This window comes from Macrosteles quadrilineatus, unplaced genomic scaffold (assembly GCF_028750875.1).
Source record: "Macrosteles quadrilineatus isolate MER2022 unplaced genomic scaffold, UCM_ALF_1.0 Scaffold_9__3_contigs__length_116548681, whole genome shotgun sequence".
NCBI classification, from domain to species: domain Eukaryota; kingdom Metazoa; phylum Arthropoda; class Insecta; order Hemiptera; family Cicadellidae; genus Macrosteles; species Macrosteles quadrilineatus.
Window position 1 is genome coordinate 21,716,652 of NW_026542602.1, and position 15,943 is coordinate 21,732,594.

The 15,943-nt window shown below is 34.0% G+C and overlaps 1 protein-coding gene across 13 annotated transcripts in view; it reads right to left on the reverse strand.

The window, feature by feature from the left end:
* Nucleotides 1–15,943, reverse strand: part of LOC129002646 (disintegrin and metalloproteinase domain-containing protein 11) — a 718,527-nt gene that overhangs the window by 34,940 nt on the left and 667,644 nt on the right. For all 13 annotated transcript variants that reach the window (XM_054430614.1, XM_054430611.1, XM_054430608.1 and 10 more), the window contains 7 exons: nucleotides 15,187–15,354; nucleotides 14,337–14,538; nucleotides 8,024–8,132; nucleotides 7,129–7,248; nucleotides 2,218–2,299; nucleotides 1,688–1,783; nucleotides 1,054–1,222 (listed from right to left, as the gene is read on the reverse strand). In XM_054430614.1, coding sequence (XP_054286589.1) covers nucleotides 1,054–1,222; nucleotides 1,688–1,783; nucleotides 2,218–2,299; nucleotides 7,129–7,248; nucleotides 8,024–8,132; nucleotides 14,337–14,538; nucleotides 15,187–15,354 — 946 coding nt within the window. The remainder of the gene's footprint in view (nucleotides 1–1,053; nucleotides 1,223–1,687; nucleotides 1,784–2,217; nucleotides 2,300–7,128; nucleotides 7,249–8,023; nucleotides 8,133–14,336; nucleotides 14,539–15,186; nucleotides 15,355–15,943) is intronic.

Here is a 15,943-nt window from a genome sequence, read left to right on the forward strand (position 1 = left end):
TACATTTTTATTTCATAGAAATTATAGCATACGATTTCAAAGTAGACTACTTTATCGTATGCACAGAGGGTCAGACAATTCAAAAGGTTGGGTAACCAAAGATCGGATAATCGAGACTCTACTGTAAATGTGTTGTGTTTTAAGAAGAACATTATTCTGCAAGACCTTGGATTTTATAACATCACAATAACTCACATTAACTCCATTAAACTCATAACTACACCATATTTTGAATAGAGAAACGATTCAGGCACTGTGAATATATGGGTTTAGTTTCTCAATGCTTAGCTTGACTCCTGATTTAACAAAACTTACAGATTCTAGTAGGCCTAATGAGAATTACTTAACAATGTAAATGATAAAATCTTAATGAATTATTTAACATGCTCTTAAACATTTAAAAATATTAATTAACACTGAACCATTGAAAACTGCTGTTGAATTATGATTTTTATTTTACACTCAACATAAAATGAACATTTTATGCTGTCTCAGATAACGATATTAAGAATCTCAAGCCTTCGGAAATGAAAAATCACAATGTCAAGGAAGACATGAAAAAGACAATAATTTATCTTTAGTTTCTTCTCAACAGAGGTGACCATTCTCCCCCAAGGTTATGAGCGCTTGTCCTCCTCCTATTTAAAAAAAAAATATTTGACCTGCCTCTTTCCCATATAGAATAAAAAACACTCAAGGATTTGTTTTTATTAAATAAAAAAACCCAACTAAGTATCCCTACCAAATGCTTATTAGGAACAGCTGTTTTCCATTACAAAATTATGGAGTCCATTAAACAGTCACGATATTTATCAAAATTGTTGGTATCGTGCTTGCAAGGTATTGTGCAATTTCACATATTATTATTGTCCTCTGCATTTATATTTATTCCATTAACTGGATTCCATTAAAGTATGTTCTTTAAATACTAAACTATTAAACATTGAATTTTAGTAATTTTTCCTGTCCAAAAAAGATCATCAATTAGTTTTTACATTCGCAACCATATTCTGGTAGGACTTTACATAATAACATTTAGAACACAGGCCGTACCGTAGGGGGTCTCTTTCTTCTGCATCTGATCCGTGAGGTCGTCGTTCTTGCTGGTGACGTGAGCTGCTTCGTTGAACGGCTCCAGAGTCGGAATGATCTCCACCTGAATGGAACAGTCCGTCCCGCTCCAGCCTTGGTGGCAGTAGCACTTGTTGAGGTTGGAACACGTCTGCGGAAATGTCAATCGTCAGTCATTGTTGCCCGTATGAAACTATTATTGTAGTATATGAACATGAGATTGAGTTTGTGAGAGTCACACATACGTGATGTTTCGAGTGCTAGCATAGACCACACTGTAGAGTTAGTGTCTAGTCTATCAGTCAGCACCAAAACGAAGAATTTTCAATGTTCATTTGAACATTTTTTAAAGGCAGTAATTTTTAAATTGAATTAGTTTGATTAGACAATTTTTGGAAACATAACTTAGTAAAAAAAAAAAACTTACTGTGTATACATAAAAATATCTCCAAGAAGCTTTGAATTATTAGTTATTAAAAAAATTACAAAATGGAGGACTACGGCAAAATTGTGAAAAAATCGAATTAAAAGGTTACATATTGTTACTTATTTTAGTGACACCCTTTATAAGAAGGAAGGCAGATCAAATGAGCAAAATAGTTCAACAAAAACTCACCCCATGTCCCGAACACTCCAAGTTGTTGTGATTGCTTGGACACCTTCCTTGGTCAATGTGTGGAAATATACTCGTACATGACTGGTTCACACAGATCTGGAAAGATTCTCAGACTAGTTTTTGTACCCAAGACTGTATTTGAAGAAGTAATTGTATTTTAAAGATAAACATTAAAACTTGAACACATTTAAAACAACAACACTATACTCCGTTCACAAAATTCAGGCAGTTTGAGGGGAAGCAATTCATTTCCCCTTCACTTCACCCTAACTTTGATACAACAGCCGGCCAGCTAAAATATGCATTAAGTGAAGAAAAGTGTAGTGGAAACCTTCTCCTTAAACCAAGTAAGTTTTTTGAACGGACTATAATGAAAAAAATACACCGATCAACCTTTTCAATTAAACTGTAAATATTTACATACAAAATTAAGATTGATTTTTATGAAACGAAATAGCAAAACTCCTGGAACTGGAAGTTCACAGATACAATTTAAAAATATATTTCTAGATGTCATCAAGTGAAATTACCAAGTTATCGCCACAAGGTGTGCCGTCCCTCACAAGACCCATGTCTGGCAAGTCTGTGTTGCTGATGGTTCCACTGGTAGTCCTGAAAAAATGTGTTTGTGTTTCAGACAATAACAATTTTACTTAATAAATAAATAAAAGGTTAAAATACCTGATTGTCGGCTTGTGGTCCAAAGTATTTGTCCTAATGAATTAAGTACATTTTAGCCCGAGTGCCATCGTCGGATCCGTATAAGAACTAATAACTAAACTTCCCTGAAGAGGTGCGTAGAAAGTTAAAAAAAAAAACATGACCGCCGGTCGATCGTTAGTTAAAATAGTTTTTACTTTTTGCTGTGAGTGAACGGGCAGGATATGGAGGCGCGTCAGACGTGTGTCGAGACTCGACTGAAGACGGGAGTTGGTCGTGATCTGACCTTTGTCCTGGTGACGCAGCTAGTGCAGCATTGTTTCGGCTATTGTTTAGTTGTATTAAGCTTTCAAAAAGAATGTTGGATTGCAGGGTGTTTTTGTTGTGTAACAGAATGTTTGTGTCAATTTTTAGAGGCTCTGTAAATTTTGAATTGTTCCAATGACGTAATTTTTTGGTCTTTTTGGAAAATATGTAAGGGCTGCAAATTTTTTGTTACATCTGTATCTGTATCTGTAACTATGGTTACTGGCTACTAAATGGTTGGCAACGTTTGGTTTTTGAACGATGGTTTTCTTGGGAAGATGTTCTTTAAATCTTTTTACAAAGGGCCTTCCAGTTTGTCCAATGTAAAATTTATCACAGTCAACACTAGTTATTTTATAAAATCCTGTTTTTTGACAAACATCCTGTGGTGTATGTTTTACGGAAAGGAGATTTTTGAGTTTGTTAGATGTTTTGAAGGCTACAATTTTGCCATGATTTTCATTTGGTTTTTCAGTGTATGGGAGAGGTTGGTTCCAAATTCAACTGATACATACTTCATTCGGTCTTTATTGTTATCAGCGTCAGTAATGGCTTTTTTCTTTATTATTTGTTTGTTGGCCAATTTATTGATCAATTTAGCGCTATATCCATTTGAGACGGCAATGTATTTAATGATGTTCATATCTTTTTCATAATATTTATGGTTTAAGGAGACAGTGAGCATTCTATGAATGAAACTATTGTATGCTACTATATTGTGTTGGAAGGGGTGATGGGAAGTTTCATGGTGGTATCAGTGGCTGTAGGTTTCCTGTAGATGTTGAATGCAATCTTATCTTTTGTTTTTGTTAAAAAGTGTTACATCTAGGAAATTCAGTTTCTCGTTTTCTTCAAATTTTATTGTAAATTTGAGTTGTGGATGAATGCTGCTTAAATAATTGTTGAATAATTGTTGCTGGATTTGTCTATTAATTGTTGCCATTATACATGATGATGATGATATTGTCGACATATCTATGGTAGAATATGATATAGTTCTTGTACCTGTTGGTATTAAAAATGTGGTTCCGATTCTACTATAAACTGAAACTGTCCCTAGTCGCCATTAGCTGTATGGGCTATTAATTAACAGCTGTGTCTAAGGAATGTCGGCCTTAGTCACTAACAAGACTACAAGATCGCGCCACTCATCTACATTCATACTTGGCTTAAAATACCTACTTTGTATGATCGCCATTTAATAAGAAAGTATTAAAGTATTGTCTGTCCATAAATGCTGATTCTCCATTTCATTCAGGAATATTTCGGCTAAAATTTCTGATAAAGGTGACCCTATGGCGATTGGCGAGTCATTCTTTTTGTGCAAAACATTCATTATTGAAACTGAAATAATTTTGTTGGAGTATTGATCTCAATGAAAGCATAAATTTGTTTATTTCATCTTGGTTCAAATTAGATTTTTCTGTAGTATTTTTAAAGTTTCTTGAACAGGTATAGGCCTAGTATATAGGTTGTATATAGGTTGTAGTATATAGGTTGGAGATATCTAAAGAGGCGTGAGTGTGTCTGTCATTTGGTTTTTATGTCTTTGATTCTATTTATATTGATACTATTTTTTAGGCTGTGGCTATTATCAAATGTGACATTCATTTTCACAATTTTTTCTAACCTTTTTGCTAGTTTGTAAGCAGGGGCCGGCATGTAGTTTACTAATGGTCCCATAGGCTGTCCGTTTTCATGTAATATAGGCAAACCTTTCAGATGTTGGGCGTGAGGATTTATGGGTTTGAATTCTCTGATTTCTCTTTCGCTCAATATATATTTGCTGCTTGACAAAACTGTATTAACTTCTTTAACATACTTGACTGTGGGATCATGTGGAGGTTTTTCTAGCCTATTTGACTATTGCTAATAAACTCATGTACTTTTTAAAACGTTTTTATTAGCTCGCTTTCTTGTCTGGTACAAACTTTGCAATCAATTTTATACTAACTTCCCGATGAGCTAGACTTTAAACTTGAAACATAGTTTACAAATGGAAGACAATGCAATATTATATCATTTCATTTTCATATTTCCCTTGGGCTACGCCCCATGGGATTGTTTTTTGTTTTTGTTAGCACGCTTTCCTACAAATTTTGATATCAATTTTAAACGAAGTTCCCGATGAGCTAGAGACTTGAAATTTGAAACAAAGCTCACAAATGGATGACAATGCAATATTATATCATTTAATTTTCATACTTCCCTTGGGCTACGGCCCATGGGCTTCCAAATTTTCCATGTTTACATTTTGAAAGAATGTAAATATATCAATTAATTTAAGTCAGCTTTAAATACTTAAATTTGACAGTTCGAAGACGAGAGGTTAAGAGGTAAAGGTTAGTCTATGTTTATATTTAGTAGGTAGGCCATACATTCAATCTAATACATAATTATATGAAAAGAAACTCAAATAATCCTTAGATTTCCCACATGCCTCTGTCTTAATCTGATATAGATGCTTGAAATAGATTTAACATCCACACACATTAAAAACTAAAAAGTAGAAAATAATTTATAAATAAAAAACTTTTTTTAAAACAATTTGTTTTTAAACGCACTTAAAAGTAGAAAATAATTTTTAAATATGTTGAGAGTATAAATACTTGTAAGATTGAAAACGAAAAACGTGGGGTGCATGCAATTGATAATAATACATTAGTTCAATAGGTTAAGGTAATTGTTTATCTATTGCATGCACCCCACGTTTTTCGTTTTATATCTTACAAGTATTTATACTTTCCACATATTTAAAAATTATTTTCTACTTTTTAGTGTGTTTTAAAACTTTTTGTTTTAAAAAAAGTTTTTTATTTATAAATTATTTATTACATTCATCATGGTTCATTATGATGCCTGACGAGTGTGCTACCTTTGTCTGCCTTAGTAATAACTAGGATGTTCATGTTAAGTTTTTCACAAATAGTTTTCAATATTTTGGCCTCTTTATTGTGTAGACTATCTAATTTTGGGCTGGATTGTATTTTTTATTAACTTCTTGAGTTTGTTATTTACCATGACTCTTACTGTGTTTTGTTCATTTGTCAAGGTTTGTATTGTTGCATCTGAGTTAATAATTTCTAAAAAAACACCCTTGCAGCCATGTCGGGGTAGCTTGTAGGAGTTGATGGTTGTATTTAAGTCCTTTGTTTGATAGTTCCTTTTCATCTGAATCAAAAACTATGTTTGTTAGGTTTATGGTTTTGGGGGTAGAAATTGTGGGAGGTTTTAATCATGTCGAAACTGTGTTCAGTATTTAGTAGGCTATCAAGCTTATTCATTCTTTAAAGGTTTGTTTTTGTTTTGGATAACTATATCTATCTGTGATTCTATTTTTTTTATTTGATTTGGGTGAACTAGATTTAGCATGTCGATTTGGGATCTGCCAGTAATTTGTTGACCATTGATTTTTGCCTGTACTGTTGTTTTATTTTGTTCTTTAACCAAAATTTCTCTGCTATTGATTTAGCTTTTTTTGCTGATACTGATGTGTTATTTATTTTTAAGGAAATGCACTTTGGAATGACATTGTTTTAGATGCAATCTTTATTAAATGTAATGTTTTGGGTTGTTTTACAAATTTGTAGTTTGAAGTTCTTATACTTGTAAACACCTTGTGCTTGGCCGGCTGCACAAGGTGCCCAGCCGTATATTTACTACACCATGGCTTTATAATATTTACGACATTAGGCCTATAAAGGGAAATGCATGTTGAATGAGCAATGTGTTTATTTTGATAACCAATTACTCCAAATCCGGAACTTAATTATTTTAACGCACTGTGATAGTATTTAAATATTTTTATCAACACTGTTACGATAATCTAAGTATTTGAAGTTCATTAATTCCCCAGTACAACAATTACAAAGGCCAAAATTAAATCCAAGATGTAGCCTAATTAGGCCCACTAGAGTAGCTCTAAAAACTACTTTACTTTTCTCAACTAACAGGTTACATTTAACCTACAAATTTTCATCATACGTTGACATTACAGCATAAGTCATAAAAAAAGAGAAATGAGGAAAAATTAAAATAATGACTCAGAACCATTTCATCACAAAACCTTATCTTGGAGGGTTTCTCGTATTTATTTACCTTCCCTGAGTCGTTTCGGTCCCTCAGCTTATTACTACGGCAGCAATGTGGCGGCAAAGATAAATAGGGTATATTATTCATGTGACAATGACTAGGGAATAAGCTTAGGGTTGCATTGGTTAACCTCAATAGGAAAAGGTCATTCAAACTAAAAGATATAACCTCTCGCCTTTGGTCACAACTAAATCTTTTAGCCTAGTATAAAGTTTTTATTTATAAAATAAAAATGTTAAAATAAAATAAAAGCCTAAATATAGGCTTTGTGACTTTATGACAACTAGATAATAAATCAACAAAAGACAACTAACCTGAATATAAATATAATATTTAGACACAGTTAAATACTAGTTTAACTTTTTTTCAATTTAATTACTCACTTGCACTCGTACTCATTTCCTTTCATTGAAATGATTGTTCGGGAGTAAAGCTCGTCCAGCCCAGGGATCTTAGGTCGGGCTGAACCCAACTGGCATTGCAAAGAGCCACACCGGACATTCCTAGGAAGAGACAAATAATGAGAAAGTTTTACAATTAATTAAACTTGTATATTTTCATTACGACTAGTTAACTTTAAAAAAAAATTAAAAACACAAAAACTATGAACTGTGTACAGTTTCTATAGGTTTCTCAAGAAATAATACAGGGAATAATAAATTAACAAAGCCATTAAAAACCAACCAAGTTGCTGGTAATTGTAGCATAGCTACATGTAACATTAGCTTATTATCCATACCAGTGGTATAGTGGAACATGTGATGGAACACCTGGGAACGGCATTCCCACTATGCTTTAAGGAAAATCTAGTATTTATTAATAAACGGCCAGTGTTTCTTGGTGGTAAACGTTTCCGCACAGGAAAATTTACGACTACACCACTGATTACGACCGATTACAGATATTTAATGAAAAAACCGTAAATATAGCTTCTTAGGTACTAACCTCAATCTAACTTTTTCATGTAATTTTCCAATATCTATATATTAGTAGGCAAGCATGCTTATTTAACCCTTTTTTCTCAGCTCGTGTGCATGGCAGGGAAAATCTACGCACAATGTTGTTGCCATGCTGGTGATGGAAACAATGAAATATAAACAGAAAATTAAAACCCAATGGAAGAAATTCCAATGACATGTTTTATTTACACTACAGCGTGGGGTGAAAATAGGATAGTCTGTACATTACATATTTTCAGTCGAGTTTTCGACCACTAGACTTGTATAATAGCTAATATAGCCTTGATATAGAAAAATGTAGGTTTTTCTTTATACATACTCAGGATCACATTTGATGAATTGCTTGTTTTCGTCAGTACCACAGTGTCCATTGATAGAGCCCTTAGAGTTAAACTGCTTGAAACACTCTGGGTCCCCTCCTTGTCCACCTGTCAACAAATTAAATTAGGCCTATATTAAAAGTTTGCTTACAGTTGGCTATGACTAGTATGAATTATGTAAGTTATTCAGGTCACGAAGGGGAGGAAGTCTTTTTAGGAAACATCAGTTGTCTTTAATGAATATACTCGTAACTTACAATAAATAAATCACAGAGGATACGCATTCGGTAACCAGACGTGGATTAGGCGTCCGGTAGTGACGTCACCGGGTTGTGGGGTCCCGGAACACCATTACCACAACGATACGATGTTCGGCCAGCGTTGTTCGTGGTGTAGTGGATAGAGTGCTCGGCTGATATCCAAGAGGTCCCTGACCAAGAGGAACTTTTTGTCACAGATTTTGCTTTGAATGTAAATTCTTCTTAACTGTACATCTTTTGTTACAATTTTTGGCATTTATAATTTTATGTTATGAAGAGAATTGAACCTTCATTTGATTTTTTTCATTATCAGCAAGTTTGTTTGGTTAGGTTAGGTTATGACAGTAACTAGTCAGTAGTGAGTCGGTGGCTCAGTCGGTAGCGTCGCGGACTTCGGGCCCAAGGCAGCGATGTCGTGGGTTCGGATCCTGGTCACTGCCGATAACATTTTATCAGTACAGTTCACCTTTGTACTGTACAGCCTCACTCCTTGCTTTGCTGTAAACGATCCACGCACGGGCGCTTTGTCTATGTGGACGGGCAAATGCAAGGTTAAAAGAGGCCGCCAACCTCGCCAACCTCTTTTTTATAAAAAAAAAACAAAAACTGCCGGACGCCTAATCCACGTCCTGTTACCGGACGCGTATCCTCTGCGTAAATAAATAGAGTATGGCACTAATATGGGACTTTATATAATAGAATTATCAATTTAATTGTGGGTGAAGAACAATTTAGCAATTGAAATGTATAGGGATTCCACGCAAGAGACACTACATTAGATATTAGCAACCCTTCTTTGAATTGAAAGTTTTGAATGGCAGCTTGTTCACAAACTGATGCCATGGGTCCTATCAAAAATTTGTGCGTGGCATCAATTTGTTGGGATGTAAGAACTCTTCTTCTATAAGTTGTCACCTGTTGGTTTCTACACTTCAGGTTAAAGTGTAAGAAAGGCCATGTGGGACTAGCTTTGCCTGGATAAATAAAGAATTTTTAATTTTAATTTAATTTAATTTATAACTTACTTGAGCAGAACAAGTCTAATTTGTAAATGTTGTAGCCTACTTTTGGCGTTTTAACCTTCATAGGTGTCATAAAATAGATTTCTTTTAGGCAAAGTAATTTGTATAGAAAAACCCCTTATCACTCCAAGTGTCTCTAGTTTTGGTCTTAATGTTCGCCCATTTATTGCGCAATCGCAGGGGTTTATTAAAATGTATCTTAGAAACTTAAAAACAATGTAAAGTATACTGTTTTATATATCATTTTGTTTGGAAAATTATGGGCTTCAATGTAACATATAAAACATTACAAAAAAAATGTTCACCAATTATTGTGGGGTTAACATATCTCAAAAATTATAAAATAAATGAAAAAAAGTTATGTTTGCGCTCAATAAGTTGTTATAATTTATAGGTCTACAAATATTTTAAAATAGCCACTTTGTTCAGACTTTTTTGAGGATTCCAAAAATATAATAATATAAGGAAGTAGGTTTGCAAATAAATAAGTTATGGGCAAAAAACAGATTTCGGTAGGCCTACATAGCGTTTAGCTAAGAATGCATAGCCTAGGAACCATAGCTAGGAATCTGGGCTGATATTTACATCAATATCACTACCTACTTCTTCGGGATCATCAACCAGCCCTTCAAAATCACTTAAATCTTCTTATAATGCACCATGTATATCACTACTTTTGATTTTTAACACTAAAAAACAAAGATAAACGTAATAAAACACATCAGTCATCGGTGCGAGGTTAACCAAGCTGTTTACAAATTACGCACGTCAGCTGCCTGCTACAATATTTTCGGAACTAAAATGAAAAGCGTATAGAACTAAAAATTATGGTCTCAAAACTCATAAACCACACTAAAAAAGTTGGCTTAAATATCAATGTAGACAAAACCAAGATAATGGAATGTGGAAGAGCTATCCAATTAAATAATAAAAATCATGTAGAAATAGAAGGACACAAATTTTATAAAGTAAACAATTTCTCTTACCTAGGAGTAATGCTGACGAATAATAATGAGGAAGACTCTGAAATTCAGCAAAGATTAAATGCAGCTCATAAAAGTTTATCGGCATGCCACAAATTGTTGAGTTCTCGCCTACTCTCACAGAAAACTAAAATCCGTATATACAAAACTATAATAAGACCAGTATTACTATATGGCTCAGAGAATTGGGTGATAAGCAAGAGAACTGAGAAACGACTTATAGTGTTCGAAAACAAGATTCTAAGGAAAATCTTTGGACCAACCTTTGAAAACGGAGAATGGAGAGTTAAGCACAACAGGGAGTTGAGAGAGTTGTACAGGGACCCAGATATTGTGGCTGAGGTGAGAAGTAGGAGATTGAGATGGGCAGGCCATGTGTTAAGAAAGGAAGAGGGATCCTTAGTGAGAAACGCCCTAAACAACAATCCTGAGGGTAGAAGGCCTCCTGGAAGGCCCAAGTTGAGGTGGAGAGATCAAGTGAGAAGAGATCTGAGAAGAATGGGAAGAAGAGAGGATGAAGCAATGGATCGTGCAGTCTGGAGGCAGTGTGTTGGCGAGGCAAAGTACCTCCTTGGGTACCAAGAGCCACGGCAGTAAGTAAGTAAGTAAGTGAAAAGCGTATAGAGACAGACATCAGGAGAAAGCTCTGAATCTGCTGAAAAAAAAACTATACCTAACTCGATCCAGTTCAATCCGATTCAGTCAGTCCCAGAGCCGTCGCCGTAAACAGTGTTTGTGAGTCGCAAAAGCGACACATAACACTACAGCGGATGTGTTATGAGTCGCTTTTACGACACATAACACTCGGAGGGTTAAGCGTTATCTCCGATCGGCAGTTTCAAGATTAACAGGACCTTACAGACCTCTTTCTAAGAACCTATTGAACATCATTACACTCTCACCCCTCCCCCGTACTACCCTTATTAATCAGTTAAAGCATGAAGAGTCACATAAGTTAGTTTCCGTGTGTCACCAGCTGAGCACCTTTGCACCCAGATTCCTGGAGTGTAACCTAGTTCCATGTGTCACTTATGGTGTTAATGTTTTAGTTTTGTTGCTATAATGACTTAGATAATAAATAATATTAACTTAAAATATAAGTTAAAAGTATTAGTTACTATAGGCTACTGGGCTGCACTTTACTTGACGTCCTACACTCATTCGATTGTTTTTTCGATTCGATAATTTCATTCGATTGTTTCATTCGATATATTGTTTGGTTAGTTAGGTTAGGTTAACCTTACCTAACTAACCAAACGATATATCGAATGAAGCAATCGATTGATCGATATATCGATCGATATTTTCATTTGAATGAGTGTAGGACGTCAAGTAAAGTGCAGCCGGCTACTGTTGTAAAAATGTCAAGTAGGCTACTTATCCTGATAATTAGATCAATTCGTAAATTAACTTACAAGGCAAAAATGTGGTGTGGATTTGGGGATTCCACTATAAAAACTATATGTCCCTCTGTTGCCATTGGCTTTATGGGCTATTTAACAGATGTGTCTAAGGAACATGGCCTTAATCGTGCCATTCATCTCCATTCATACTTGGATTAAAATACCTACATTCGTAAGGTCGCCATTTCCGAATAAAGTTACTTAAGTTAACTTTTTACAAGTAATTAACGTAGGCCTACTTATCTACCCTTAGCCTAACATCATCCTAGTCCATATAAGTTAACTTATCAATGAGATAGTTGTAATGTAATGCCAATAAAGAAGAATTATAGCTCCCTCTCAGTTGAAGATACATAGTTTGGGAAATGCATTCGTTTGTTCATGTTTGTGGTAGGCCTAGCCCTATCCAAAGGTAAGATGAGGCATGGTGTAGGCTATTAACTTTTGTTAGCTTTTGAATTAATAAATTGAGGCTTAATTATTTAGGTTTAATCGTGGTTTAATTCATCAACTTAACCTAAATAATGGAGAAACCGTTGGAATAAATAAATCATTAGTTTACCTTGCTTCGTTGATTGTTCCTTTTTTTACAATATTAACTTACATTAATATTTGTTTTTCATATTTTTATCGTGTGTTTGTATTTTGTAAGTTTCAATTTTTCGTATGTGCTTTTTTACTGTTTGTTTACCTCTTTCACCTATCTTAAATTGCAGACGAAATGATACAAAGAAAGATAAGTCGGATTTTTTTTTGACATGTAATAGTCTTAAATTATGAAGTATTAAAAGATGGTACCATTGATTAATTATAGCATTTCTCCAAATATAACCATACTTTTGAAAATACACTAAGAGGATATAGTTTAGAAATTCATGTAAATAGACGACACCTAAATTATTAATTGATTTCTTCCAAATTATTTTACTCACCATCGATCAAAACCAAAACATTACTGATTTGCTCGTTAAAAACTTAGTTATTTATAAAATATTTTTGTCCTAAGCAAACCAAGTAGATAGAGGAAGTGTTTGTGTGAGATAGTTATTAAAAAGTGACTTATCTTTCCCTTTTGCCTGCTTAAGAGAGCTTACTATACAACTATAATACTGAATGAAAAATCGTAAATTTTGATGTTTTGTAACTATTTTTGTTCAGCAATTTTGGGTTACTCTTACTCAGATTATATCATGGTCACTTAATTAGTATTTTTTTTAGATTTGACAAAACAAGTTTATTTTTATGGTATAGCCTCTGGATCAATGATTTTTACAATAAAAGGTTTAAATTACCTGTATCCGTCAAGTGTTTTTTTTTGTGGTTTGTAGTTTGTTGACTACAGCTGTTTCATGTTAATGTTAACACATCTTCAGGTCAAATTGTTGCATTGATTTATTCCATAAATCATAAATCATGACGACCAATCTATGATTTTTACTTTCTCCCCCTATACCATAGTATATGGAGAAAGTATTGTTTTCGTCAAAATTTTCGAGTTTGAGTTTTGAGTGGATATATTCGTTTTGGGTCCCCCTGGACCCAAAAAAGTGGTTTTTGAAGTGATGTCTGAGTGTGTGTGTGGGTGTGTCTGTGTGTGTGTCTGTGTGTCTGTGTGTCTGGATGTGTACAGAGCTAGGGACTACACCTGTGGTCCGATTTCAATGAAATTTGGTATGTAGGTTCTAATCCGTGGTATCTCCAGGCGTTTTTTTCATTTTTTTGAAATTTTGATTTTTTATGAGGATTTTCTCATAAAACCCCATAAAAAACTACACCTAAAAAAATAGGATTTTCTCAAAAATGGCCCGAACGATTTTGATAAAAATTTAGTATGTTGTAGCCCTTTAAATTCTGAACAAAATAATACAAATCCCATTTCTGTAAAAATTATGGTTCAAAAGTTATGGTAAATTATGTTATTTTCCCATAAAACCCCCATAAAATAACAAAAAATAGGATTTTAGACAAAAATCCGGTTTTGATTTAACAGAGTATGTTATGATCCTTACAATTTTGATAGTTTTTGTCATTTTTTAGAAAATTTTATTTTTAATGGGGATTTTCCCATAAAACCCCATAAAAAACTGGAAAAATAGGATTTTCTCAAAAATGGCCCGAACGATTTTGATAAAAATTTAGTATGTTATAGTCCATTATATTCTAAACAAAATGATACAAATCCCATTTCTGTAAAAATCACGGTTCAAAAGTTATGGTAAATTATGTTATTTTCCCATAAAAATCCCCATAAAATAACGGAAAATCGGATTTTCCCAAAATTGGCTAGAACGATTTTGATAAAAATTTAGTATGTTATAGTCCTTTAAAGTCTGAAGAAAATTGTACAAAACCCATTTCCGTATATTTACTCTCACCGCTTACTCATGAGAAAGGTTGTTGACAATCTTATGGGAGAAAGTATGTGTCAGAATGCTGATACCGTTTATTAATAACCATACCGCGATGCATTAATAAATCAATGCAACAATTTGACCTGAAGATGTGTTAATATTAACATGAAACAGCTGTAGTCAACCATCTACAAACCAAGATCACTTGACGGATACAGGTAATTAATTTAAACCTTTTATTGTAAAACAAGTTTAAGATGTAAATAACTACGGGTATTGAAAAACCAACTTACCATAGCCCCAGATTACAGAGCACTGGATGTTCAGTGTTGGGCAAAATCCGTTGAAGCAGTACCCTGGATTGTTAGTATCCCCACAAGGCTGTCCATTTTTCTTGTGCACATCTTGTGGACAATTGCCTGTGTCTCCATTGCAGTGTTCAGGGAGATCACATTCATTTGTGGCTTCTCTACAAACGACTCCTCTCTGTCTCAGCTAGGAAAATAATTTTACTATAAGACGATGTGAACTATAACCAAAATGTAATACAGAATGATTTAATAATTTTAGGAATTTTACTGGAGTGTATTAAAAGGCTACTTACAGTACCCATACTTCAAGAAAATTTATTAATGCGTCGGATTAGTGAGCGAGGCTCTGTGAAGCTTAGATATGGTATGTACCGTCTATTGAATGTTTAAAGTAATTTTAGAAGTATAAGAAAGGACAGCTAAAACAGGCGAAAATGATTAATTCGTTCCATTAATATATAAGTTACCTTATCGAAAAAGTAATACAACAACGGTTTCCCAGTAACTCCCCTTTTTCAGCTGCCCAACTTAACAGATTTTTACAGTAATTGAGGTCGCATATTAAAGCTTGCTTAAACTGTGAATTGCACTCAAAAATACAATTAATTTAATTTAAGACCTTACCCTCCTCACGTTTAATTTTTTTTCTAGAGTCAATTTTGAATAAATCAGAATCAGTTATGCTGACCAACTTTCTTTATAGCTGTTTAAATGTGAATTGTAATTGACAGATCTCCCTTAAATTGAATGGTTTTAAACCACAATCAAATCGCAAACAAAATAATAAACAGTTTATGAAAATGTATCTATTTTAAAATTGTGAAAATAATACCTTGCAGTTGTTGCAACAGGGCCCCGAGGCACATTCCGCGTCTTTGGTAAGTTTGCAGGTGATGGGGTCACAGCAAGGGTCTTGCTCGTGACATTCCTCTATAGTCCCACAGTCACACTCTTCACCGTCTTCAACTATGCTGTTTCCACATGTCCTGTGCACCTCCAGCTGAAATAGACAGAGGATACTCACAAATGTTGGTTTGGATTGGTAGTTATAAAACACTTGGCTTTTCTTATTACATTGGGACCTCTACAACAGACAATATATGAATAGTTTGAATAGTAAATTAATGACTTCCTAATATGCGGTTGATATGGAAATTTCACGGTATATTTCATATGTGCAGAATCTATCTGGCTTCATACTTGCTTTTACCAGAACACATTTTTGACATGTCCTTACCCAACCTTTAATCAGATATATCCTATACTTTTATATGAACAATGTTTGCTTGTGTAGTATGCTTGCACAAAGATCTTGAAAACATCCTCGACGATTTTCTACGAATGCTGTAAATATTTTAGTCTGGCCTAAAAACTGTTTACTGCAGTTAGTTGAAACTGTAAAAAATCTAATGGCGTAAAAACATTAAATTGAAAAAAAAAACATTTGCCTTGGGGTTGCAGAGCAAACATGTTGGTTGAACAAAAATAACGAGGAAAAAGTAAACCAAAGACTTGTAACATGTGTTTATAACAAGCCATCCACAGCCTACTAGCAAATTACAAAGTACAGTATAAAGGAAAAACATAAG